This window comes from Dendropsophus ebraccatus, chromosome 2, assembly GCF_027789765.1.
Source record: "Dendropsophus ebraccatus isolate aDenEbr1 chromosome 2, aDenEbr1.pat, whole genome shotgun sequence".
NCBI lineage: Eukaryota > Metazoa > Chordata > Amphibia > Anura > Hylidae > Dendropsophus > Dendropsophus ebraccatus.
This window is the reverse complement of record NC_091455.1, coordinates 181597332-181624572: the sequence shown is the minus strand read 5'-3', so window position 1 is coordinate 181624572 and position 27241 is coordinate 181597332. Positions and strand designations below refer to the sequence as shown.

At 39.7% G+C, this 27241-nt stretch overlaps 1 protein-coding gene across 1 annotated transcript in view; it reads right to left on the bottom strand.

Annotated features, from left to right (window-relative positions):
• LOC138783756 (sodium channel protein type 5 subunit alpha-like) overlaps positions 1 to 27241 on the bottom strand; it is a 317116-nt gene that overhangs the window by 211371 nt on the left and 78504 nt on the right. The window contains exons 2-5 of the mRNA XM_069958852.1: positions 21239 to 21566; positions 19714 to 19832; positions 13759 to 13848; positions 1058 to 1186 (exon numbers count right to left, since the gene is read on the bottom strand). Of these exons, the coding sequence (XP_069814953.1) occupies positions 1058 to 1186; positions 13759 to 13848; positions 19714 to 19832; positions 21239 to 21514 (614 nt within the window). The 5' untranslated portion in view covers positions 21515 to 21566. The remainder of the gene's footprint in view (positions 1 to 1057; positions 1187 to 13758; positions 13849 to 19713; positions 19833 to 21238; positions 21567 to 27241) is intronic.

Sequence of the window (27241 nt, the reverse complement as noted above, 5' to 3'; positions counted from 1 at the left end):
TCACCCTCTAAATTTGGAGATCCTATTAAAGAGAACATTCAAATAATGTGGTACAAAGGAAAACTTTAGAACTGGAGATGGGAAGCACTTGAATGCCATCCTTGAAATCTCTGGCCCTAATTTTTAGGCTATGGACTGTTTGTAGGGGAGTTTGAAAAGACTTAAAGGGGTTATCCAACTGATGTTAGAAAGTTATATAGATTTGTTATTTACGTCAATTCAAAAATAACAAATCTATATAACTTTCTGACACTAGTTAATTTGAAAGAAAAAGATTTTCGATTGATTGCCCTTTTAAGACATAGCTGAGGTACAGTGGAAATGGATGTTCTTATAATTTATCTATCTGTAGACAGAAAGATAAATGACAAATGTAGGGCAAACAACCTTAACTAAATTCTGTTGCATACAGTTAATGGACTGTGTTTGAAGATCTCAACTAAGAGATCCTATAGGGAATTATAATATATAGGAATTCCATCTACCCCAGACCTTCCATGCCATATGTCAGCATCTTGTCAAAAGCAATGATGACAAATACCCTGGAATACAGTTGAATTGAAAAAAAAATAGCTGTCATTTCCCTTTAATAATTAGTTGTCTCCATTTGTTAGTCTCTATTTTTGAAGGATAAAGCTTAACTTTACAGTTTGCAAGAATTACGCAAATTTGAAAAGTGGGAATGACATCATATAAATCTAGAAGGTGGCCATAAATCAGACATCAGCTAAATTGCCCTGATCTTAAATTCATTGTTACTTGTATACTTGTTCACAGAGGATACACATATAGGGGGAGATTTATCAAACATGGTGTAAAGTGAAACTGTCCCAGTTGCCCCTAGCAACCAATCAGATTCCACTTTTCATTTTCCAAAAAGTCTGTGAGGAATGAAAGGAGGAATCTGATTGGTTGCTAGGGGCAACTGAGACAGTTTCACTTTACTCCATGTTTGATAAATCCCCCCCCCCCCCATAGTTTTTCACTTTAAACCATAACACACCTCTAGCTAAGTCTAACATCACAATAGGAATAAAAAATAAAACAAAGTACTCACGCCATGACAATAACACTGAAGTCCAGCCAGTTCCATGGGTCCCTCAGGAAGGTGAATTCTTTCAAACAGAATCCTCTTGCCAGAATTTTTATCAATGATTCAAAAGTATAAATGCCAGTGAATGTATACCTGGTTAGAGTATACAAGGGAAGATTTAGTTAAGATTTATGCATTTCAGATGATCCCCAACAGCCTGGTCATGAGTTTCCTTAAAGCACATAGGACTACCTTAAATGTGATCCAAACCCTCATATACTGTAGGTCGTCATGTAACAATGAAGGCAAATATGCAAAGGATAAGTTGGATTGGAAAATGGCTTCTTGCATTACAAAATGATACAGGATTCCCATCTACTGTTGTGGTCTCTATAGGTCTATATTACCCTATGACTATTTCTCTAGCCTGTTGACATCTTGACTTTGCGGAATCTTAATATATCCTAATATATGGGAAGTTGTTTCGTAAGTTTCTGACACTAGAAGGCTGGTGATGATTGATTGATTGATTGATCAAACTAACAATATGGCTGCTAAGCAAGGACAACAAAGCCCATTTCTTATGTCTTTACTATAGGTAGGTATTGCAGCTAGGCAAAAGGGATATTGACTCCCTTAGTGGCTAAAGGCTCATCTATAAAGATGAAGGCCACTCAAGCATGCTCGAGTTTGTCTAAACCCGAAAGTCTCTGTATTTGATTACCGGCCTCTGAAGAAGTTGGATGCAGCCCTAGGGAGTCCTGGGAAGATAGATACAGCCTATGGCCAGGTTCTCACTTTGTAAGGCAGTGTCACAGACTGGCTGCTGTCTGTGAAGCTCAACCTGCAGTACCGGCCAGATAAACTTAATTTCTTTTGAATTGGAATGCAGGCATATTTGGTTGTGCCCGCGTTCCAATTAACCATTGCAGACAATGTAAAGTACGGCCAGAGCTGCACTTTACATTGTCAATTTTGTGCAGCCGCTATTCATTAAATTACAGCGGCATAAAATTGACATTTCGGCCGCATGGAATCCCGGCCGGAGTGTATACTGTGTGTATACACTCCATCCGGGATTCCGTAGAAAACAATATTATTAGATTTTTCCCTAAATAGCGGCTGTTGTTGCAATCCTGCAACAACAGCCGTTAGTTATTGAAAAAAGTACATTAGGTGACTGTCGTCTATGGCTGTATCCATGTTCCAAGTTTTCCAGGACTCCCTAGGGCTGCATCCATCTTCTTCAACCACCGTCAATCAAATGCTGAGAGTTCCGGGTTCCGACGTATTTGAGCATGCTTGAATTGCCCTCACATCTACTAGGTTTACATGGTACAACATCAGTCGTCAGTGATACAATGTTCATACTATTTCTAGTCCCATTTGTAGCAAAGGATTAGGTGAACAGTATCATAGGCAATAAGCCCATTTCTTCTATAGGAATATCAGTTTCCTCAGAGCTTACGTTCCCCAGTGATCAGTTTATTATTTACTGCGCTCAATTTAAACCAATACTGTAACAGTTCTACCCATAGAATTACTACCTTGGAAGCGATACTTTAAAACAAGTGTAAGGTACATATGTGTATGGAATACGTGCATAAATAAAATATTTATAAATGATATTAACAAAAGGCAACAATAACATATAAAGCTCAAATTCCATCCATAATGCTTCATTTCTGCCTGTTAAACAGCGTTGATTTACTGACACTCCATGCAGATATTGGGCTATAGTTAATCATGCACATGCTGAACAATATTAATAGTGTCTGCCTGTTAAGTAGACGACATTGAGGACATGAGTCTGGAAATAAATGGAAGCTTCAATCCAGCATCTCCGTATGGACTGGCAATAATTAGATCAAGCATGGGCGCCACATCCTGGAAATCAATTCATTAATGAGCATAACCTACATAGGGAGATGGAACTTCAATGTATCATGGCCAATTCTGTTTTCTTGTTATGCAGAATGGTTTACACGAATCATACCTCTCAGCTCTTAGCAGGGTTACGCAGCAAACAATGTCCACGGAAGTAGATCCATTTAAGAGTCTACTAAGTGATTCTGGAGCTACTTTTATGTTGCAATTGGAGAAATCAATACCTATAGAATGTATATACTCTATACAATGGTGGTCCGAGAGTGACTCACTAGCCTCACCAGTCAGTGACTATAACCCCAAAACAAAAGAGCATCACTAATTATTCCAACTTATTATAATGCTATTCCCCAAAAAAGAATATTAGGAGTTTAAAAGTCTTCTTTATTTATGAATCTTCATTTATAATCATTTAGAGTGTGTAGCAGTTGGCGGGGGACGCTGCTCAGTAGCTGACAGTGTAACAACCGTTTCCCGTGTGCAAGTGTGCTTCCTCAGACACTGGTGTCTGAGGAAGCGTGCATGCGCAGGGGAAAACAGCTGTTACACTGTCAGCTACTGAGCAGCGTCCCCCGCCGACTGCTACACACTCTGAATGATTTTGACCACTTTGTGAAACCAATTGATTTGAAAGAAAAAGTTTTTTGCTAGATAACCCCTTTGAGAGGAGAAGGTAAGGATCCCTGGTGGTCTAGGGCAGTTATCTTTAGAGGGGTTATCCAGTGTTAGAAAAACATGGCCACTTTCTTCCAGAGACGCCACCCTTGTCTCCAGTTCAGGTGTGGTTTGCAATTAAGCTCCATTCACTTCAAGGGGAATGAGTGAATGAGTTGCCAAACCCCATCCAAACTGAAGACAAGAGTGGTGCTGTTTCAAGAAAGTGGCCATGTTTTTCTAACACTGGATAACCCCTTTAAGATTGGAACGAGCAATTCAGAAGCGCTCGGCCTAATCATTATGGCAAATGTCCACATTAGGACAAGGGGAAGGGGATCCTGAGGGCTCCCTTAGGAAAGGGGCCTATTGCAACTGCGACCACTGTACCCTCCTATTGTTACACCACTGGTGCTGAAAGTACTGTCTAGGCCTATAACACTCTAGTGCATTGTGTAGGAGCTGTTCTATAAGAAGTGTCCCCTTCTGTCTGGATCTACATCCACCACTCTGACTCTGAACACATAAGAGCTTCAGAGAACAAAAACTCTGAAGATTGATTTCTATTGGAAATGTCCTATGTAGTCCTAAAAATAGCCATATTTTTCAGCCATGTCAGTCACTGAGTGTCATATTCAGTGGAAAATATGTAGACAGGAAAGTATTGTCAATAAACCCATGAGGAAAATCAATATATACAGACTATTGTGGAAATTGGCCCAGCAGAGACAGCCATATTGTGGACTGACGTAATGCTAGACTGCAAGCTCCTTCTGTCCAGTGCTCAGAATTTCACTATTCTTTCATACATCCCATATAATGCCAGACTCTATTACAGTGTATGGAGGGCATGCACCTTCTATAGAAGAAGAAGCACCATCTAAAATTCAGACTTGTGCATCATCCAGCTGGCCCCTACATCCTATACTGGGGTTTATTAGAAGTACCCCAACTGGATGATCCACTATGGCTAGATTTTCTATTTTGTTCTACAACTTGTAGTCAGGTCGTTTTTCCACAACATAATTACAATTGATTTTCCTTTTCAGAGTTCCTGCTGCATGTGTGTCCAGACACGAACATTAGGTCAATGATTAACTTGTTCATTTCCGCAGGCTCAACTACAGACTGCACGTCTACAACAGAAGCCATTCTACACACACAGGTTTGGCTTGGCAGGTCCAAAACAGTGATTTAATGGTGTTTGTATACTTAAAGGAGTTGGCCACTTTATAGTAAAATTTTCCAGTGTACAGTATTAGTAGGTATACTCACTGTATATACTGACAGCAGCTCCCTGTGTACCCCATAGAACTAAAATCAGACTCCCCTCCTCCAGGCTGTGCTGTCCTGCTCTGTGCTCAGTCTGTCAATAAGATGTCTGACATGGAGTAGCATGTAACCACGCTCCGCCCCCTATTGGCAAATACAGGCTCAGTGGTGGACACTGGGGGGCGGAGCATGATCATATGCTCCTCCATGTCGGCCATCTTATGGACAGACTCACTACAGAGCAGGGCAGCACAGCCTGGAGGAGGGAAGTCTGATTTTAGCTCTATGGGGTACACAGGGAGCTGCTGTCAGTATATACAGTGAGTACACCTAATACTGTACGCTATTTTACTATAAATGACTTGGCAGTCAAATGTTGCACTTATAACTAACAGAAAAGCATAATGGGTTTCTAGATAAAGTTTCTTGCCATATCTGTATGGCCCCTTTTTATGATCCAAGTGGCCTGAACCTAGCCATTTAGTAGGTCCGCCACTGAGACTCATCTTACAGACCTTACAGGCCTGGTGGAAGAATGAAGATGTTACATGAACTGAGAAAACAACTGCGCATGCCCAGGCATAACAACTCTTTTGCTCAAGATTTTAGCAAGATAGAAGAAGAAGTCGGCCCCTGTCCGTACTGTTAATCATGCATCAATAGGCATGATTACAGTAACCAGTTTGTGGAGGTGCCTGCAGTGCAAGCAAATGACTAGATGTGACCAAATTGCATAAGGCAAACTTATATAACTTTTATGGATGGAGCTGTAGTCAGAGGTGTGGAAGGAAAGTTTATCTTATAAGCCATTATGGATTGCAGCTGGTTATATGTGCAAAATTTTTCAGAAACTCTAGAACTGTCCTCTCCCCAGTTTATAATGGTGGACAACAGGGGTCAATTGGGAATCTATCAGCAGGTTTTTGAGCCATTGGTCCTACACATAGGTTGGAAAGACAAGTGCAATTACACCTGCTGTTTCACCTTGCAAGACTTAGAAAAAAAGTAGTTTACTGTCCCAGCCAGTGTTACAGCAAGTGTCAAGAAGGTGTGGTCTTTTGATTCGGTACAGAGAGCTTCCTATGGTAAAGTTCCCTTGCCCTATCTCTCAGCTATGATTGACAGCTGTAGTGTCCAATCAGGAGAGTGCTAAAGCTATCAAATATGCCTAGGTGTAGGGGCTAGGGATACAGAGGGTTTAGGACACTTAAAAAGAAGTGCCCGCCTCCTGGACACTCACCATCTAACAACATTTTTTCTTTGTATTACCAAAAGGCCAGATATGTATTGGCATAGAAGTCTATGACTATATAACCACTAAAATGTGCAGCACCAGATTAGCCATTTTATAGATATGTGCACATGTAGTGGGCTTTATTATTAAGCGGCAGGTACTATAACAAAACTATAAAAGCCTTTGGAATACAGGAATTAAGGTGTTTCAGCTTACCACCGAGTTTCCTCATGATTTGATAAACCTACAGTAGATGTGAAATTAATCAGCGCGGTGTGTAGGTGGCAGATATTTGTACAGTGCTGTTGGATTAGTTCCTTTTAAAAGCTTTCCTACAGTCCTGAGCCTGCCCCCCCCCCCACCACCACCTATAATGTACACAGAACTGAACCCAGCCATGTATGCTGAGCCCAGGTGCCTACGCTTAATTTCCCTGCAAAGAGGATGCTTATAAAAGCCACGTTTAATATGTGCATTCGCTTACAGCCTGGATCCCTATAGTAGTTTATATACTGATTGCTAGAAAGTATCTCTTTATAAATGAAGGATGAACAATCATAATTAGAATATGTGTATTACAGCCTTTTACTTGTTCATAAGGCTCTGTTCACACACAGTAAAAAAAAAAAAAAATTACAGCTGTAATTTTGAGGAAATATTACGGACGTATTTTCAATTTAATAATGCACTCCATTGAAGTCAATATGTAATTGACCGGCAGTGCACACACCATATAGAACAACTGTTGTAATAACCGCTCCATAACCTGGAAGAGCTATGAGAAAGTAAAAAATTGTATTGAATAAAAAAAAATGTAAAAAAACAGCTGTAATTAATTACGACCATCAAAACAAAGAACATGCTCATTATTCATGACCTTGTCGGCTTTTTCAACTTTTTACACGTTCTTTGGTTTTCTCTCAAAAGTCGGGGCACATTTTGCTATTATTTTACTGTGTGGACAAGGACATAAGGGTATGACAAGGGCATTAAATCCTCTGCATTTCTGCAGGCAAAAGCGTAGGCACCCAATCAAGCAGGTTTTATTTCGGATGTTTTGTAGAATTGCTGTTGCAGATTTTGATATGGAGTCTTAAATTTTTTTATTTTTTTTTTAAAAGGTAAAGGATGGGGAAAATCTGGCAATAAATCATTTGCCTATCTTCAACATAACTTGACATGCACAGTAGGTTCATCTCCATGTGGATTTTGCACTGGCTTTTTCTCATTTAAGCAGATTCTTCACTGGTTAAAATTCCATCCACTTTGCCAGTACAGTAACATTTGTACCCCCAAATTTTCAGTAGAAAATAAATTGCTGTACAAAACACCTAATTTTCTGTTCCCCTATGAGATGCATGCACTATCCCTGGGGCAGATTTCCTAGTGCCATCTGTGGCTTAGTGTTAAAGGAGAAGTCCAGCGATTTTTTTTTTTATTAAAGTATTGTATTGCCCCCCAAAAGTTATACAAATCCCCAATATACACTTATTACAGAAAATGCACATAAAGTGTTTTTTTTCCCTGCACTTACTACTGCATTAAGGCTTCACTTCCTGGATAAAATGGTGATGTCATTTCCTGGATAAAATGGTGATGTCACGACCCAACTCCCAGAGCTGTGCGGGCTGTGGCTGCTGGGGAGGATGATGGCAGGGGGACGCTGAGGGACACAGGGCACTGGAGGGACACTGAGCATCCCTCTGCCATCATCCTCTCCAGCAGCCACAAAGCCCACACAGCTCTGGGTGTCAGGTCGTGACATCACTATTTTATCCAGGAAGGGAAGACTTGATGTAGAAAATCTTTACTTTCAAATCAACTGTTTTCAGAAGGTTATATAGATTTGTAATTTACTTCTATTTAAAAATGTTGTTTTCTTTCCAGTCTGACACAGTGCTCTCTGCTGCCACCTCTGTCCTAAACAGGAACTGTCCAGAGCAGCAGAGGTTTTTTATGGGAATTTGCTACTGCTTTGGACAGTTCCTGACATGGACAGAGGTGGCAGCAGAGAGCATTGTGTCCGACTGGATATTCAGCAGCTGATAAGTATGGGAAGACCTGAGATTTTTAAATAGAAGTAAATTACAACTCTAACTATAACTTTCTGAAATCAGTTGATTTGAAAGAAATGATTTTTACTGGATAACCCCTTTAAATCTCCATCTATGGCTGCAGATACAGAGACATACCCATAGGAGATCTGCTATAAGAGGGGTACTCTATGATGACCACCCCATTCACATGTTCACATGGTCCTATGTCTAACCTACAAAATAATAAAATAAACTATACCATTCCTAATGAATCACAAAAATTAAATGCTATTCAATGTTTCCCATACAGCCAGAAATACCTTAATTTGCATCCATATAATTATTCCTACTCATATCATACATATCCCGGGGCTAGTTGCAGGAAGCGTTGAAATACATTTCTGAATCCATTTACACAATGGAGTTGTTCCTAAAGAATCTTTGAAAGAAGACTTGGAACAATGGAGTAGCGTTCCATATGTATAATCAGACAGTAGGCGCTAATGATCACCTTTCTGTTCCCTGAGAGAAGGAGAGGTATGATCGTTCTCATTTGACAATGAAATGACAGACTCGGTTACATGCTACAATGTTCATGAATCATTTCATTTCTGATACAGTGTTACTGATTTCACAACACTAAATTACGGAAATTTGTTATTCGCAACGGGATACTTGTATATCCGACCTTAAAGGGAACTTGTCATTGCATCCAGGTTCCATTAGACTAAGATGGCTTACAAACGTTGTGATAACTCTGGGTTAAAAAGCAGCATCAACACACAACGCTACACGTCTCAGCTACTTCAACAGAGACTTGGGGTTTATGGGACACATTACACTGCAAACCCTAAGGGAAGAAGATCACTGGCTTTGGGAACCTTCTCTATTAGCCCCATCAACCACTAAACACAGCTGCTACATTTCCGATCAGTTCAACTAGAGGAAATGGGCTGTTTCGTGCATGTGCGCTTCATCAGGCCGTATCATTAGGCCTGACAAAGCGCATATGCGCAAAATAGCCCGTTGCCTCTAGTGGAACACTCCCGCTCTGATATTGCCTGTCTGTACTGGATGTTATTGCAATAAAAAGACCCAAGACGCACCGGATGGAGAGTCTCGCTTATTATTGTTTGCTTTGTACTGGACCATTTGTATTTCTTTGGAGCAGAGCACCACAGAGGGTCTGGACTGTATGCTCCTAGTGGACAGCATGTGTATACTGTTGTATGCTGCACTCTATGTCCCGTATTGGCAGTGCCGGATGCCCATTTGTTTTTCTATTGCTTAGTAAAGTCTTGTTTCTGGTCCCTTAAAGAGGTACTCCGGAAACATTTTCCTTTTAAATGACCGGTGTCAGAAAGTTATATAGATTTGTAATTGACTTCTATTTAAAAATCGCATGTCTTCCAGTACTTATCAGCTGCTGTATGTCCTGCAGGAAGTGGTGTATTCTTTCCAGTCTGACACAGGGCTCTCTGCTGCCACCTCTTTCCAAGACAGGAACTGTCCCATAGAAATCCTTACCTGCTCTGCACAGTTACTGACACGGACAGAGGTGGCAGCACAAAGCACTGTGTCAGACAGTAAAGACTACACCAATTTCTGAAGGACATACAGCAGCTGATAAAGTACTGGAGGACTTGAGATTTTTTAAATACAAGTAAATTACAAATCTACATAACTTTCTGACACCAATTGATTTGAAATATTTTTTTTTCACTGGAGTACACCTTTAAATTGTATCAAGGACTAATTTCATGAATCCAATTTTATCTACCAGTTCTGACTATCTGACATGCCATTTTACAAGAACCTTCAACAACAAAGATCCTATTTGGTGACAGATTTCTTTTAACAGGATTGTCTGAAGATTAAAATAAAAGTGGTATGAAAATGAAAAAGAGTAATACTCACCTACCCTGATCCCAATCAGCAGCCATTCTCTAAGCCGTTGATTCCAGCTCATCACCAGATGATACCAGTGACAGGACAACTATACTGTTTGGTCAGAGAACAGCTAAGCAGGTAGTTCCTGTGGAGATGGCTCCTTACCAGGAAGTTGGTGTGACAAACATGGACCTGGAGCCATCCAAACAGCATGTGAGGGGGGTAGTGGTAGGTGAGTATCGTTTCTTTTTTAAAATTTGTTATAAAGTTTTTTAAAGCAACTGTAATGCTTTAAATTTACTGGGTCTTTCCCCCTTTCCCCTGTTGAAAACGACAAGATAATCCACTGCATTTCGAAGCAGCAGTTGTTAGAGATTGTCATAATGCCGACTTTGTTACTGTCACCAGAACGGCCGACGGCTCCGGAATATTTTGTTTACATTTATGGACAAACAAAAGATAAATATTTTCCTTTCCATAGATTCCAGTCCAGGTAATGAAAGTAATGGTCTATATCGCCAACAGAAGAAAACATTTACAAATGAGATTCCATCATGATTATTATGCTTAGAAGCATTGGTGTTTTTTATTAGTTGTCTATTGGGAAAAGGCTAATCTGATATTATCACCATCATAGGCTATGACTTTATGATCACCGGGGGTTATCTCCAACCTCCAATCATGGGAGTGGTTTCTCCATGGATAACTGCACCTGCACAGTTGCAGCTCAGTCTCACTTAAAAACCACTGTGATGGGAAAATCTAAGAAGGGGTGTAGCACTGCACTGATGCCATATTGCCTTCATTCTAAAAAGTAGTAGGGCCCAAGCAGTTTAACCCCCAAGTCATGTGAAACCCCCTTTAATAAGCAAACTGCACGGTGGCTCAGTGGTTAGCACTGTACCCTTGCACCCAAAACATACAGATAAGTGAATTTAGATTGAGAGCCCTATTGGGGACAGGAAGCAATAATTGGCAAAACTATGTAAAGTGCTGCGGAATCTGTGTGGGCTATACAAATAAAGGAATTATACTGCCATACACAATTGTATATTCTAATATACTTTATGCTATAATCCTCATCATTCCCAGATCTCAATGACAGCAGTTGTGGGAAGCAAGACTGTAGTATGTGTAAAGTGTCAATGTGAAATTTGATTATATTACTAGATTTTTGTGTTTCCATAGTGGATATTGTGCACAGGTCTCATCCAGATTTGCCAGCAGAAGATCTCCAGTGTATTAGAGTTGCCGCAAAGTGTATGAGAAGCATGTGAATTTATGTTGTGGATACTTGCAAGTTTTTCCAATTTTTTTTTTCAATGGGAAAGTCAAAATTTGCAATAATTTTTTGTAAATTATGTGTGGATCGGCTGCAAAAATGAGCAATTTCTAAATGTAACCCTTCTGGTGGGAATTCGGCGATGCGTTTATCAGAAAGCGGTTAGAACAAAATAAATTGGGCAATGCTCTCAGTTTTCAGTTGCAAATTTGTACGATTGCTCAAAAAGTTTAACTCTTTTTTTACTAAAACCTATAGAAAATTTTGAAAAAATGTTGCTGTCGTGCATCTCCCGCCAGCTTTGCTGCAAACAATTTATCTACTTGTGGGCCGTATTGACTGACTACATATCAGGAAAGATACACTGCTTATCCTCATGCCTATGGTTGCAGTTCTTAATCTTAGAAACTGAGAATAAACTATAACATAAGGTATACCAGATATTACTATATAATGTATCCGTTAACGCATCTGTTTCCATACGTTTATGTGGAAAAAAACGGATCCGTTAAACGGATTGCAAAAACGCAGTGTGAACCCACCCTAACTGACTTTGAAGAACCTTCACTTTCTACAGCTGCAGCAACGACATAGGTTGTGCCTTTATTACATTACTGACATTGGAGTCTACCACCATATTGGTTGTTACTTTCAGGAACATCATAACATCATGTACAGTATTTAAAGTAAATCCCCTTAAAATCTTTCAATCCAGGCATATATTGCACATGTTACTGCACACTATTGGGCAGAAACATGAATAGCATGTAGCATCTTTTCTACTAAGACAATGTTACTGGAGCTCTATGAGGGTAAAGACGACATCCCCTATCCCCTGTCTCTGGATGACAAAATGCAGCTGAATATGCCCGTCCCATGGTGCAATTGTGATGCAGCATAACCAGTGAGTTCAGCAAAGTTCATGAGGAGGACGCGGTGGTGATATGAAGTTACTTACGTGCCTACTGTGTCTCACAAGATAAGAAAGCCCTGGCAAAGCATTTCATTAAAATATAGACATCAATATCAATGAGGAAAGCAACAACATAAAAACAGTATAACAACAAATAAGATGCAATAAAAGTCCTCATAACAAAGAGTTTAATGGGTTAACATAGATCATTCTTGGAGTAACCGTCCCCTTTCCTCAAGAACCAGCAACAGGCCTGTCTGGTAAAATTAAAGGGATTCTCCATCTATTTTTCTATTGTTATCAAGAGACAAGAAAATATGATAGTATGGTTTCCCTTCTTTCAAATCAATTGTTCCTCTTTTGTCCTTAGTTCTGTGTCAGTTTTACAGACTGGTTACTAGGGAAGTACTACTTGACAAACGTCAGTGCTATTAGGAAATATGGCCGTTAGTTATTAGGAAATATGGCCATAGCAACCAAACTGTTAGATGCGATTCAACTGTCCATCTCAAAGTTGGGGTGATGCTTAGTTTACAGACAGTATAATTATATAATGTAACATAGACTGCCCATCCCATCCATGACATTTTTAATGATGACTTTTCCCCAGGATAGACCATCAATATCTGATTAGTACATCCGACACCCATGTACACAAAGAACAGAGCTGGAAGTAGATAGCTCCATATATTGCATAGTAATATAAAGTAATTTCAGTTTTTTTTTCCTGGGAATGGCTGGCCTCTTACTGGTTTATAAGGAAGGTTTTTAAAGCTTATATATTACAAAATGTACATAGATCAGCTGTTCAGAACACATGATCATGAAAATGGAAGAGAATGAAGGGTAGATCCCTGTTCACACCACAAATCTATCAACAAACACAGCAAACATGTTGTTGCTCTATAGTCAACTGTATTCCATAAAGGTCCGTAGTGTTAGTGACCCATTGACTTTCCCTGTAAATAAAAAAAACGCTTATACAGTGTAGTATATACTATTTTAGTAACAAAGGGGGAGATTTATCAAACATGGTGTAAAGTGAAACTGGCTCAGTTGCCCCTAGCAACCAATCAGATTCCACCTTTCATTCCTCACAGACTCTTTGGAAAATGAAAGGTGGAATCTGATTGGTTGCTACAAGCAACTGACAGTTTCACTTTACACCATGTTTGATAAATCTCCCAAATAGTGTCATCTTATGGGGCAGAGGAGCCCTTTTAGGCACGGGGGCCCAGTTACAATTGCTACCTCTGCACCCCCCCTAGCACAGGCCTGTTATTGCCTCTGAACATGTTTTACACCAAATATTCACTGCTTAGTGGTGTGAACAGAACACAGGACTTTGTAATAGATACAAGAAACGTTTTACACAATATTTTATGCACAAAAATAAAATGTATATAAAAAAAAAACAAGTGAGAATTAGTCTTTTACAATTACACCCAAACTACATAATAAATGTGCAAATGTTAGATCCATGCACTGCATACAGATCCTATAGCAGGGAACAATATAGAACACATAGAAATATACTGTAAGATGAAGAATACTTACTCCACGTATTTGCCCCACGTTCCCAGGTCGGACATAGCCATGAACACGCAGTTTGTGAGGATAGTGCACATTATAAACATACTGAACAATGTGGAAAGCATCCGTCAAGGAAAATATTTGGTAGTGAAATTCTTTATATACACATATAGAATAGATAGACAAAGTCTATACTGAGTCCCAGTGGTTGACTTCTTGGAGACCTATATGTATTCTTCATTATTTATACCCAACTATACGGTGCGTGAAATCTCCACAGACACATGGGAGTAATGGAGCAGGAACAGCCATCAATCACAGCATAATAAAGGATTAAATATATCTCCATCACTGGCGCTGATTGATCTTAAGTGGTTGAAGCCTTTGTGCTCAGTTTTCCTTCCATTCTTTTTTTAACTGACTTGATTTTCCAGGAACTTTTAGTGAGACACAGCACCGACTTATTATTCTTATTCTGTTGTTTTTTTTTTTTTTTTTAATATTTCACCTGTAGAAACCAGGTGGCCAAAAACATGCATTGCAAAACCGCCATTGCTTTTGGCCAGACATGTCAAAAGTTAAAGGGACTATCCAGCAAAAATCTTTTTCTTTCAAATCAACTGAAGAAAGTTATATAGATTTGTAATTTACTTCTATATACTACTATATAAAAAACTGAAGTCTTTCAGTACTTACCAGCTGCTGTTTGTCCTGCAGGAAATGTTGTTTTCTTTGCAGTCTGACACAGTGCTCTCTGCTGACATCTTTGCCTGAAACAGGAACTGACCAGAGCACGAGAGGTTTTCTATGGGGATTTGCTGCTGCTCTGGACAGTTCCTTTCATGGACAGAGGTGGCAGCAGAGAACATTGTGTCAGACTGGAAAGAAAACAACACTTTCTGCAGGACATACAGCAGCTCATAAGTATGGGAAGACTTGAAATTTTTAAATAGAAGTAAATTACAAATCTATATAACTCTCTGGCACCAGTTGATTAGCATGAAAAAGATTTTAGCTTGATAACCCCTTTAAAGATTTATTTTAGAGGGTATGTAAGCTTGGCTATTTTTTTTTTTTACTCTATAACCATAAAAACTATATATAAAATGTGGATGCCTGTACATGACATTTTGAAATAGCTGGTATAGATTTCCACTATAATTTACACCCACTCATCTAAACACTTTGAAATTAAATGTAAAAGTTAAAATGTTAGCGCAAATAGGTATGTGCAAAAAAATTCAGTCAAAAAATCTATATAACTATCTGAAACCAGTTGGTTTGAAAGAAAAAGATTTTTGCCGGAGTGCCCCTTTAATTTATCTGACACTAATGTTTCAAAGTGTACCCAAACTTTTACATAACTTCTGACATGTCATAGTGATGTGAGAAGTTGTGATCGGTGGGAGTCAGGGAGAGAAGTGCTCAGCCAAGTGCTTTGTGTATGTGTATGGCAATCCTCCTCCTGCTCTTTAAATGCCGCTAGTGATGGCCGCTGCAGGGTGGCAGCCCCAGTATTCATTAGGAGCACTGCTAGAAGAGCAGGCGGGTATATCGGAGCACCAAGGGGTAAAGCACCGCCCCCGTGCACCAAACAATCTCAATAACATAGTAATAAAATGCTGATTAATAAGGCTGGCACACTGGAGCTCCATACTAATGGCATAATGTGCCTCTGTGTAATGTCACCTATAGGCTATGTGTCCTCAATGTCTTTTTGGTGGAAAAAATGGCTGCTTTTTGACAATGACAGACATTTTTAATCATCATGTTTATTAACAACGGCCGTCATTGTAAAAAAGAAAACGTCCGTTTTAATCAAAAAAGACATTGTGGGAACATAGACATAAGGATCTATCAGCAGGTTAGGATGCCTAAACCTGATGATAGACTCCCTTTAAAATGACCTTGAACTTTTAATAGGGTGAAGCCAGTATTTCTGACACATAAATCCAAGTGCCATTCATAAGTATAGAGTTATATTCTGGCAGCTATCCAAAAAAGAGAACTTAGGTTTTATTTAAGGGACTGTTTATTTAATATTATTTATGCCTTAAAAGTACTCTCTGGCTATACAGTCATTCTCTATGGTACCTTTGATAGCTTTGGTTAGTGGGAAGTGTTTGGCTTATGAGTCAGAGACCTAGACCAACATTAAAATTTCTGTGAAATTTCTGTGTTCAGGTTGAAAATCATTCTCTGAACCTCTCAATTACATAAGAAAATCATGTCATTGTTTTTTTCTTTCAAATCAACTGTTTTCAGTAAATTATACAGATTTGTAATTTACTTCTATTTAAAAAAACAACAACATAGATCTTCCAGTACTTATCAGCTGCTGTATGTCCTGCAGTAAGTGGTGTATTCTTTCCATTCTGACACAGTGCTCTCTGCCGCCACATTTGGCTGTGACAGGAACTGTCCAGATCAGTAGCAGATCCCCATAGAAAACCTTTTTCTACTTTGGACAGTTCCTGTCACAGACAGAGGTGGCAACATAGAGCTTTGACTGGTCAGACTGGTAAGATTACACCACTTCCTACAGCACATACGACAGCTGATAAGTACTGGAAGACTTAAGATTTTTAAATAGAAGTAAATTACAAACCTATATAACTTTCTGACACCAGTTAATTTAAAAGAAAACATTTTTCACTGGATAACCCCTTTAAAGAAGCCCTTGAGTTTTTGTGAAGTGCTTTTTTAAGGTAGTATAAAAGTATCATTACTAAATAAAAAAGTAATCCAAGTTTAAAATTAGTTTTGAGGGTAACCTGACCCACAGAGAAACTTTTTCATCACAAATATCATATGTTAGAGTAGTTGTAAAATCTTTCGGTTTTATTAGAACAATCTAGACAGGAAACAAGGGATTTCAGAAGCCTTAAACGCCTTTCATCAGCAGTGACTCATTCTCTTTTCTTCGTTGTTTACATTTTATTTTTATCCTTCACATTTAGGTAAAAAAACAAGGAATAACAACAACTCAACCAGTGCCGCAGAATATCTGGTGAAGTAAGGGCAAACGCATTAGAGGGAGCTAGAAATAGCAGATTCATAATAGAGGGCTACATTCACAATATGGGAATGCGGCATGTAGACATTTATTGATGACAAAGTGGAGTTTGTTTCCGCTTTCTTTCACCTATTTATTAAGCCAACGCTATGAGATTCTTCTTTATCATGAAAGTATCTAGGTCTATAGTAGGGATGGGGGACCTTCGGCCCTCCAGCTGCTGCAAAACTACAATTCCTGTCATGCCTGGACAGCCTTTGGCTGTCCAGGCATGACAGGAATTGTAGTTTTGCCACAGCTGGAGGGCCGAAGGTTCCCCCATCCCTAGTGGAGGGTTTTTCACACCTGCGGACTAATTACGCTTTTTTTGCGCTTTATAAGATTTTAATTTGGCTTGTTTATTGTAATATGCACAGTGTATCAGAACTTATTTCAGTAGACTATGGTAGTTTTTTTTAGGCCATGCATACTATTTTGGTTTGGCACTCTATGGTTATATTACTAATATTATTTTGTACATAGTGGGGAGATTTATCCAACATGGTGTAAAGTGAAACTGGCTTAGTTGCCCCTAGCAACCAATCAGATTCCACCTTTTATTTTCCAAAGAGTCTGTGAGAAATGAAAGGTGGAATCTGATTGGTTGCTAGGGGCGACTGAGCCAGTTTCACTTTACACCATGTTTGATAAATCTCCCCAGTATTGCGATACGTAAACATGCTACATACAATATACTTGCACACATTTTAATGTGACAAATGAAAAGCTAATGTATAAAATCTTAATCCAGTATATTAGTAAAACAGTACACATCTTTGTTTATTTAGGGCAAAGCTAGCTATAGATTAAGTCTAAGGGGTATTCCAGTTAAGGTTTAATATATTTTGCTTAGCATGTTGTAAAAAAATGTGATACTTACCTACCCTTCTCTCGTAATGCTCCTATTCCAGAGACTAAAGGGATACTTTGAAATGCCCCTTCAAATGAACTGGCATCAGTAAGTTAAATAGATTTGTAATTTACTTATATTTAAAAAATCTACAGTCTTTCAGTGCTTATCAGCTGCTGTATGTCCTGCAGGAAGTGGAGTATTCTTTTCAGTCTGACACTCACTGCTTCCACCTCTGTCCATGACAGGAACTTTCCAGAGGAGTAGAGGTTTTCTGTTTCAATGTCTATCGGGATTTGTTACTGCTCTGAACAGTTCCTGACATGGACAGAGGTGGCAGCAGAGAGCACTGTGTCAGACTGGAGAGAATACACCACTTCCTGCAGGACATCAAGCAGCTGATAAGTGCTGAAAGACTGTAGATTTTTAAATAAAAGTAAATTACAAATCTATATCACTCACTATTTCACCAGAGTCCACTTCTTGCTACTTCCAAGACGAGGAATTAGAGAGGGCATAGGACCTGCCTGCTAAGCCAAACAATGGGTAATACGAGACACCTTTACAGCCAGTGATTAGTTGAGTGAGCAGGTCCTGCCCCAACTCCTCGTCTCTGAAGCAGGAAAAAAGAGACAAGCAGCAGAGGTCTGAATACCCTGAAACAGAAGCTGTGGCGAACCATGTTAGGTAAGTATCACTTTTTATTTTTACAACATGCCCAGCAAAACAGAAAATTTTTATTTAGTTGGAATACCCCATATAATATATATCGGGGGATCCCAACTCTCACTTGACTTATGACCTCAGGGGAGAGAAGAGCCGGCATGTTATCGATTTATATCTATCCCCTACTCTCCTTATTCAGGACACTTCAGTGTTCACGTGTATAAGGATGAATGGTAAAGCTGTCGGCCAGACAGACATTTATATGACAGCCACTGAAGATGTATGGGGAACTGGAATCATACGGTACTTTTTTTTTTTTTTTTTACTGTGGAGGGTAAAGTGCAAGCACTTCATTATCTAGCTTAGTGGGATATGCACAGCCAATAGAACCATCCGGAACTTTTTTTCAGCTAATTTCACTCATTGATAGTCTTATCACTTAGCTGTAATTTATTTAACGGAGCTTAAATTTCTTTTATCCTAATCCTTATTCTAGCTATAATTGTTCCTTGATAAGCGAAGGATTACAAATCGGTTCTTTTAGGTTAGAGGGTTCTTTCTTATTTATCAAAAACAGCCAAAAAGACTAAGGTTAACGCTATACACAGTATCAAAAACAGCTTCTAAAAAAAGAAAACAGATGAAAAAATAGTACAGTTTGCATAATTTTGTTTCTCCAGCTCCTGTACAGAACTATGCCTCTCTATGGTTTCAGACTACAAACATCCTAATTGTAGTCAGACCTGCTGCCACATTCCCTTTTTATTTGATCCTTACCTTTTTTTAATGTTCAGTGCTTTTGGTATGTTAGTAAGCCTATCGGCCCTAGTAGATGTCCAGGCATGTTCTGTAAACGAGTGCAAAAGTTGTATTACAAGGGTTGACTATCATGTCAGGAGGGCCACACAAACGATCATTGTATTGTTGTGTTGCCCTTTGCTGCAATTATTCATTGGCTGCACATGCCCTATTACATGACTGATCTGTGGCCCTATTACATGGAGCTTTGAGCTATATTAATCTGTTTGGCCAATAATCGCCCAATGCAATAGGGCCCTTAGAGCGCAGATGGAAGGAAGTATGACTATAGGATAGGATCGACAATTGACCCATTCCTGCACTCAGGTCAGAAGAATCTTGAAGGCAGTGATGACCAGAGCTTGTGTTCCCCAATTCTATTTGGTTGTATTGAAATATAATAAAGTGCCATTAAAAACACAGCATAAAAAACTACCCTGTAAACACATAATCCATCTATACATAATGTTGAGTTTTTCTTTCCATTGCTATTTTCTACCTTTGTTTTGCACTATATAAAGCAGATGGATAACATTCTCGCCGGAGAAAGCTGGGCATATGATGGTGAGTCAGCAGCACAGACTGGATGTCATTTCACTTGAAAGGATATGAATGTACCAAAATTCGGATTGCAGCTCTTCTGATAGGATGGAAAGGACTAATTATATACAAAGCAGGAGTGGCACTAAATCTGAAGATTGTCTTCCCTTTGTTTACTACTATAAAGGTCTGGGGGGAAAAAGGCAGAGAGAAAAACAATGCAAAAAAAATGTTACCACAGACTTAACTGAGATCATAACTTCTAAGAAGTGCGTAGTTTAGTACAATGTTGATTCAACAAAATGGGAAATTAGGTGATATATAATATATATATATATATATATATATATATACACTGTGCCTTATCCATCTAAGCTTTTATACAGAGAAATAAAATCAAACCACATGCTGTATTACAGAGGTAGTCTCCTACAGAAGTGTGGCGGGTAACAAGTTATGGAAATCTATCTAATAAAAGTGGTTTCTGCTTTATATAGACCAATAACCTTTTCTGAAACATACTATAACCAAGCAAAAGTAAATTGTGAGGGTTAAAGGGAGTCTATCAGCCAATATGCTGATAGAAGTTTTTTTTAATTTGTGTGAATTGGGATGCGGGCGCATCAGTGTGCGCCCGCATCCCAATTCACCATAGCCGACAATGGAGAGTGAGGCCAAAGCTGCACTCTCCATTGTCTGACCTGTCAGGCTTGTGCGGATGCTATTCAATGAACGTCAGTTTTCTCTGTGGACACTGGGGATCCGGGACAGAGCGTATACTATGTGTATACACTCCGGCCGGGATTCCATTCATTAACATACAACATATCTTTTGCATTGATCAAGGGGGTTGTTGCAAATTGCAACAATGGCCGTGATTTATGTAAAAGATACGTTGTGTGAACATAGCCTTAAAGGAACTGTACCATCAGGCCCGGGCTGAAGCACTGGAGGCGGGCTGATCCACCCCCAGTGGGAGGAAACCTCTGCCCCTCTATGACACTGCTCCATTAGAAGAGGGGCGAGGGTTTCCTCCCACTGGGGGTGGATCAGCCCGCCTCCAGTGCTTCAGCCCAGGCCTGATGGTACAGTCCCTTTAAAGTAATTGTTCCAGATCGAGTAGTGATTTTTTTTCACTACCCGGTTGGCACCTAGGCGGAGATCCTGGTGGCACAGTCCATTTTTCAAAGTGCCATCCACTTCCCGTGATCACCATCGATTTCTTTATGCGCACTGACCCGCTCTATGTACTGGCGGTGGGCCCAGTGCCCACAGTGTAATGATATCCCCTTTCATTGGTGACGAGCCTCCATTAGGATCAAGTCTGTCCACGTCACCGAGGGGAGGGGACATCCTTAGACTTGGGGCGCCACTGCATAGAGCGGGCCGAAGTGCACATGAAGGAAACTGAGCTGCATTTTGACAAAAATAGACTGGGCCACTGGGATCTCCGGGATCATTACTCGATCGGGTACACTTGCTTGCATTGACTGATAAATTGATACAAAATGTTAACTTTATCGCTGGTCTTTATTCTATTGAGTTTTATGCCAGCTATATAAGATGGGGAAGGTGTTAACACAATCCTCTTTTACCTTCTGGTTTCTGTAGAATGGGTCAATATCCTCGAGGGGTTGCCCAATGAGATTTGAAGGAAAGTCCCCATAAATTCGAGGCAGCTGTTTGCCGGCCTCCAAGTCGGGATGTGGTGAAGGTAAATCCTCTTTATTTTCATTGTTCTCTCCTTCTCTGTATTCCTGCTTGGCACTTCTGGCCTGTTCCTCAGCGATACGCTTCTCGATAGCAGCCAATGATTCTGGGGTGAAACGTTTGAAGCTGTCAGGACCTGGTGGCAACAACAGGACTGCCATATTTTCATCCTGCTCCTTCTGTCCTATTTCTTACTTATCGCATTGGAAACAGCTGAAACAAAAAGAAAAGAGAGAAACTGAGCCTATGTATCTATGAGCGGCAACTATGTCATATGTCCATGAATGATTTCAGATGGAAGATTTTAGGCTAATGACTCATATCTTTTCAGAGGAGACATTACTGGAATAAAGTGGCTTTCACTACCTGCTACTATCATACAACATGACAAAGTTAAAGGGGTTTTCCAGTGCTACAAAAACATGGCCACTTTCATTCAGAGACAACACGACTCTTGTCTCCAGTTAAGGTGCAGTTTGCAATTAAGCTCCATTAACTTCAATGGAACTGAGCAGCAAAACCCCGCCCAAGCTGGAGACGAGAGTGGGGCTATCTCTGGAAGAAAGTGGCCATGTTTTTGTATCGCTGGATAACCCCTTTAAGACCGTAAACAGATTTGTGCCTTGTGTCTAAGCAATAATTTATAAGGCTGGGTTCATACTATGTTTTTGCAATCCATTTCTTCATCCCTTTTGGGGAAAAAAAAACAGATGGTAAAACGAATGTATTCCTGTGCATCAGTTTTGATCACTTTTTCCATTGACTTCCATTATTTAAAAAAAAAAAAAAAACTGATCAAAATGCATCCTTTTTTTAATGTACACAAAAACGTAGTCAACCAATTTTTGTGTACATTAAAAAAATGGAGGCATTTTGATCTGTTTATTTTTATAATGGAAGTCAATAGAAAAATGGATCCAAACGGATGCACACAAATGCATCCATTTTCCATCCGTTTTTTTGCAAAAACTGATGGGGAAAAAAAAATAGATTGCAAATAGGTAGTGTGCATCCAGCCTTAATACATTTAAGTTTTACTACTGAATAGAGATGAGCGTGACTTGCGCATGCTCAAGTCCGACCGTTGGGCATTTAAATCATGGTGGCTGAAGATATTGGATGCAGCCCTGGTGTGCATCCAACATCTTCAGTCACAGGTATTCAATTCCCAAACGATCGGACTCAAGCATGCTCGAGTTGCGCTCATCTCTACTAATAAAGCAATATAAATTCAAAAAATTCAGTTTGCCATACCAGTCCTGTATCTTGCTACACAGGTCAAGGAGGAGTGGTATACTAGGTCCCCATGGCACTCAGCACCAGGAGCTTAGCTGCAATATCCTGGCATGGCCACATTACAGTAAACAGAGCCGACGCGTTTTACTCCATTCAGTCTGGGAGCAGTGGTTCTGCCACTGGTTGGGGTGCTGGATGTCAGCGTACCACCAATCAGATACCACCAGATAGATGGCCTATTATAAGGTTTGGCAAGTCCCAGAAAAGCTCTTTGAATAAAGATATAAAATATTTAATATTAAATATGGATATAAAGAAAACTTATAGATCACCAAAAATATTTGGTATTAAAAAAAAAAAACCTAGTCAAGAGCTGTGACATTTAAATACATAATACGGCACCACCTGGTTTACGTCCACCTACTAAGGTGAATGTTGGTGGACGCACATGCTCAGTCACATTCCCCACTGCTGGGTCTCTGATTAGTGTATCCCCCTATACAGCTGTTTATCTTCCTTGTCAGAGAAGGATGAAACCACTGCAGCAGTATGGCAGTACCCCATCTGCAGGGAAAGTAAGGAGGGACTATATTGTCAGCTGTCAGAGGGGGAAGGAGACTGACTGTAAATCAGTGTTTGTTTGTTTTTTTTTTTCTGTTAGTCTATAATCAGCTATTACTAGGAGTCTGAAAATGATTTATCAGATAATTCCTTTAAGACCAGGGCATTCATTCCTTTATTTGTTTCACCTTTTCAATGTCCAAAAACATCAAAACAAATGTATTAGTATTATGTATAAGTCAGGTATTAAACCAGTATATGTGCCTAATAAACATCACATTATGTATGTAGATATGTATATCCAGATAGCAAAAAGAATAGAATAAAGAATAATAAAACCCCGACCCTTCAGTCTCCCTTCAATGAGCCTAAATAGATGAGTTATATAGCAGCAATTCCTAGTCCTAGTGGACTCTCGCCTTTAGTACAGTCATCGTGTGGGAAATGTTTTTCTTGGGGGCTCGATGATAGAAGCTCTGGTGAAATCTGTCCATGATAATACATTGTAATATAAAATGTATTATAACAGAAATAACAACCACATATGCCAATTAATTGCCATTAGTGCTTTTCTTTTCCCGAATAAGGGTATATACACACTGGGCAATTCTCGCGGATTCCGCCGCAAAAAGCCTGCGGAATTCTGCCCGTTTAAATGCAACATTGCTCCTTTCCATAGAGAAAAATGGGATTTCCGACTGCCCGTGCACACAGAGGAATTCTATAAAAGTCAATATGGCTTGAATTCTGCTTGAAATTTGCTTGCATTCCACTCAATTTCCGCTCAAATTCTGCTCAAATTCAGCTTCTATTCTTCCAGAGCAGAATAGGCGAGGAATTTCAAGCAAATTTTTCTCTGCAATTCCCCAGTGTGCACATACCCAAGGAGAGATTAGAGGGGTGATCCGGAGGAGAATTTTTTTTTTTAAACAACTGGTGTCAGAAATGCTGCTTTTACATGAAACGATAATTGGCCCGATCGTACGATTAACGATGTCGAAGTAATGATTTTTTTTTTCATAACGATCAGCGTTTAGACGGTACGATTAAGCTTAAGCCTATCTCACACACTGGTTAAATCGGCGAACGACTGTTCACACGGAACGATCTGCGAATTTTTTGCGAACGATCAACGACAATTTGAGAACATGTTCAAAGATCAAAATCAATGATTTCTCGCTCGTCGTTTGATTGTTCGCTGCGTTTACACGTACGATTATCGTTCTAATTCAATCGTTATCGCGCAAATTCGCACGATAATCGTTACGTGTAAACGCAGCATTAGTTATACAGATTTGTAAATTACTTCTATTAAAAAAATAAAACAAGCCTTCCAGTTCTTATTAGCTGCTGTATGCACTGCAGGAAGTGGTGTATTCTTTCCTGTCAGACACAGTGCTCTCTGCTGCCACCTCTGTCCATATCAGGAACTGTCCAGGAGAGGTTTTCTATGGGGATTTTCTACATGGACAGAGGTGGCAGCAGAGAGCATAGTTTCAAACTTGAAAGAATACACCACTCCCTGCAGTATATACAGCAGCTGATAAGTACAGGAAGACTTGAGATTGTTTTAAATAGAAGTCATTTACAAATCAATATAACATTCTTGTACCAGTTTATTTGAAAACTTTTTTCTCAAGAGTACCCCTTTAAGAGAAATTAGAAAGTTTCTATAAAATAAGGCTCCACGTTTCCTAGTGCTAACGGTCATTTGTCTACAATAGAAACAATGGAACACGATGGAACGTTCATCCGATTCAGTCCACCAGTCTTGTAGCCACTTGACCACTCCCAGTTTCAGTTTAGTAAAATCTGACAAAAGGGTTGTCCATCAATTATTCACATAGAGGAGATGACCTTAAAGGAATTTTCTTAAATCAGATTTTGAATAATTCATGGATAACTACTACTCCTAAAACCATCACCGGATACAACGCAATACGAGATCCCAGTTTACTGGATATTTTATTCTAGCCACACAAAGCTGTCATTGTGTTGTTTTTGGTAGATCTATCATGTAAGGATACATTTCTATAACAATACTCCACTGTTTACTTCATTCCAGGTTCTCTGTTAGCCAAGCATGTTGGATGTCAGCATTGTACAGTAGATCAAACACACAGGTTGCCAACCACCCATCCAAATCATGCGGCCAAATCTGCTGCTAACAAACTCATGTGAATCATAAAATACCCAAATTCTCTTGTATCTACTCTCGATTTAAAGGAAATAATTGCTAAGCTTTTCACAAGGACCATATCTGCCTTGAAGCTCGGAAGTAGTTAAGAGGATTATGTTACCATGTAATGCGGAGCACAGGGCATCAGTAACTTTCCTTTAATGTAAAGAAACGTCACATATAAAGAATGGCGAGAAGAAAACAGAATCCAAGAAAATTGGAAGTTTCATTGACGAGTATTATCGTCTATCTTTACAAATTTTTTTCAAGTACCACCCACAATTTACATGTTTCTCACTAGCAAAAAATTGGTGTGACATATATAATTTTAGTTTACCTTAAAGGGATTGTCCAGGATTAGAAAAACATGACTGTTGTCTTCCAAAAAAGAGTGCCACAGCTGTCCTTAGGTTATAGGTGGTATTACAAGTAGGCTCCATTCACTTCAATGGAATTGATCTGCAATACCACTGTGCAGGAAATCAACTATGTTTTTTGTAATCTTAAATAATTGAACGTTTTATCAGAAACCTAAATAAAAATTTTACGTTCAACAAATATGCTGTATACTTTTTTGTTAATTCAGATGTACTGTATACCCTTTACATGTCTGCATACTGTGTGGAATATATCAGGACTATATTGTTTACATTGACTATTAGGACAGAATCAGATTTAGGCGAAGTTCAACGAACATGAAAATTCATTAAACAATGGCCGTAGTTGCAGTTTTGCAACCTTGGCCGTTATTTAATGAATTGGCCAATCGTATTGAAGTCTATGGAATCTCAGCTGGAGTGTACACACATTGTATACACTCCAGCCAGGATTCAAACGGCCGCACAAAACTGATATGTCAGTTTTGTGTGGCCGCTACTCATTGAATAACGGCCGAACAAGACTGACAGAGCAGACAATGTAAAGTGCGGCTCCAGCTGCTCAATGAATAGCGGCCACACAAAACTGACATGTTAGTTTTTGCTGCGTACCCTAGGGATCCCGGCCGGAGTGTATACTATGGGGGACATGTATTAAAAGGTGCAAATGCCTTTTTTGGACGCAGATTGGCCCAATCGACGAAAAAATATTTGCAAAAGGTCTTTTTGCGATTATTTTATTCCCATTGGGCCGATCTGCACCCCCTTCGCCAGTGGGGTGGAGAGGGGGCGTTACGGGGGGTGCGGCAGCAGGCAGAGGGGGCGCGGCTTCTGCGTGTGCCGCATTTATAATTTTTTCGGGGCTCAGAGCTGGCGTAGGTTTCAGATTATTCGCATGGAGAGGCTCAGTCCGTACGGGATCTGTGTAGAGGAAATGCGCCTCTACATAAATCCCCTGAACACGGAACTGCAGGGACATTTGTAAGCCCGGCGTAAAAAACGCCGTACTTCATAAAAGACCCCATATGTGTATACACTGCGCCTGGGATCCCATTAATTTTCAACTGAAAGTATTTTGTTGTAATGTGTTGTGTGAACATGGCCTCTGGATGTATGCTAATTTGAGATGAGCGAACCTGGAGCATGCTCGAGTCAATCCGAACCCAAACTTTCAGCATTTGATTAGTGGTGGCTGCTGAAGTTGGATAAAGCCCTAAGGCTATGTGGAAAACATGGATATAGTCATTGGCTGTATCCATGTTTTCCAGACAACCTTAGAGCTTTATCCAAGTTCAGCAGCCCCAGCTAATCAAATACCGAACGTTCGGGTTCGGATCAACTCGAACCCGAACCCGGTTCGCTCATCTCTAATGCTAATATAAGCAAATTTCTAGCATGTGGACATGGTTGATTTGTCTTGTCTTTCAGACCTGGATTTGAACATGGCCAGGGACAACATTCGGTCTACTTGTCTGTGCATTGTTCACTACACTGTGTTGCCAAAACTATGTGCAGCATTAACATCTAGAGCACAG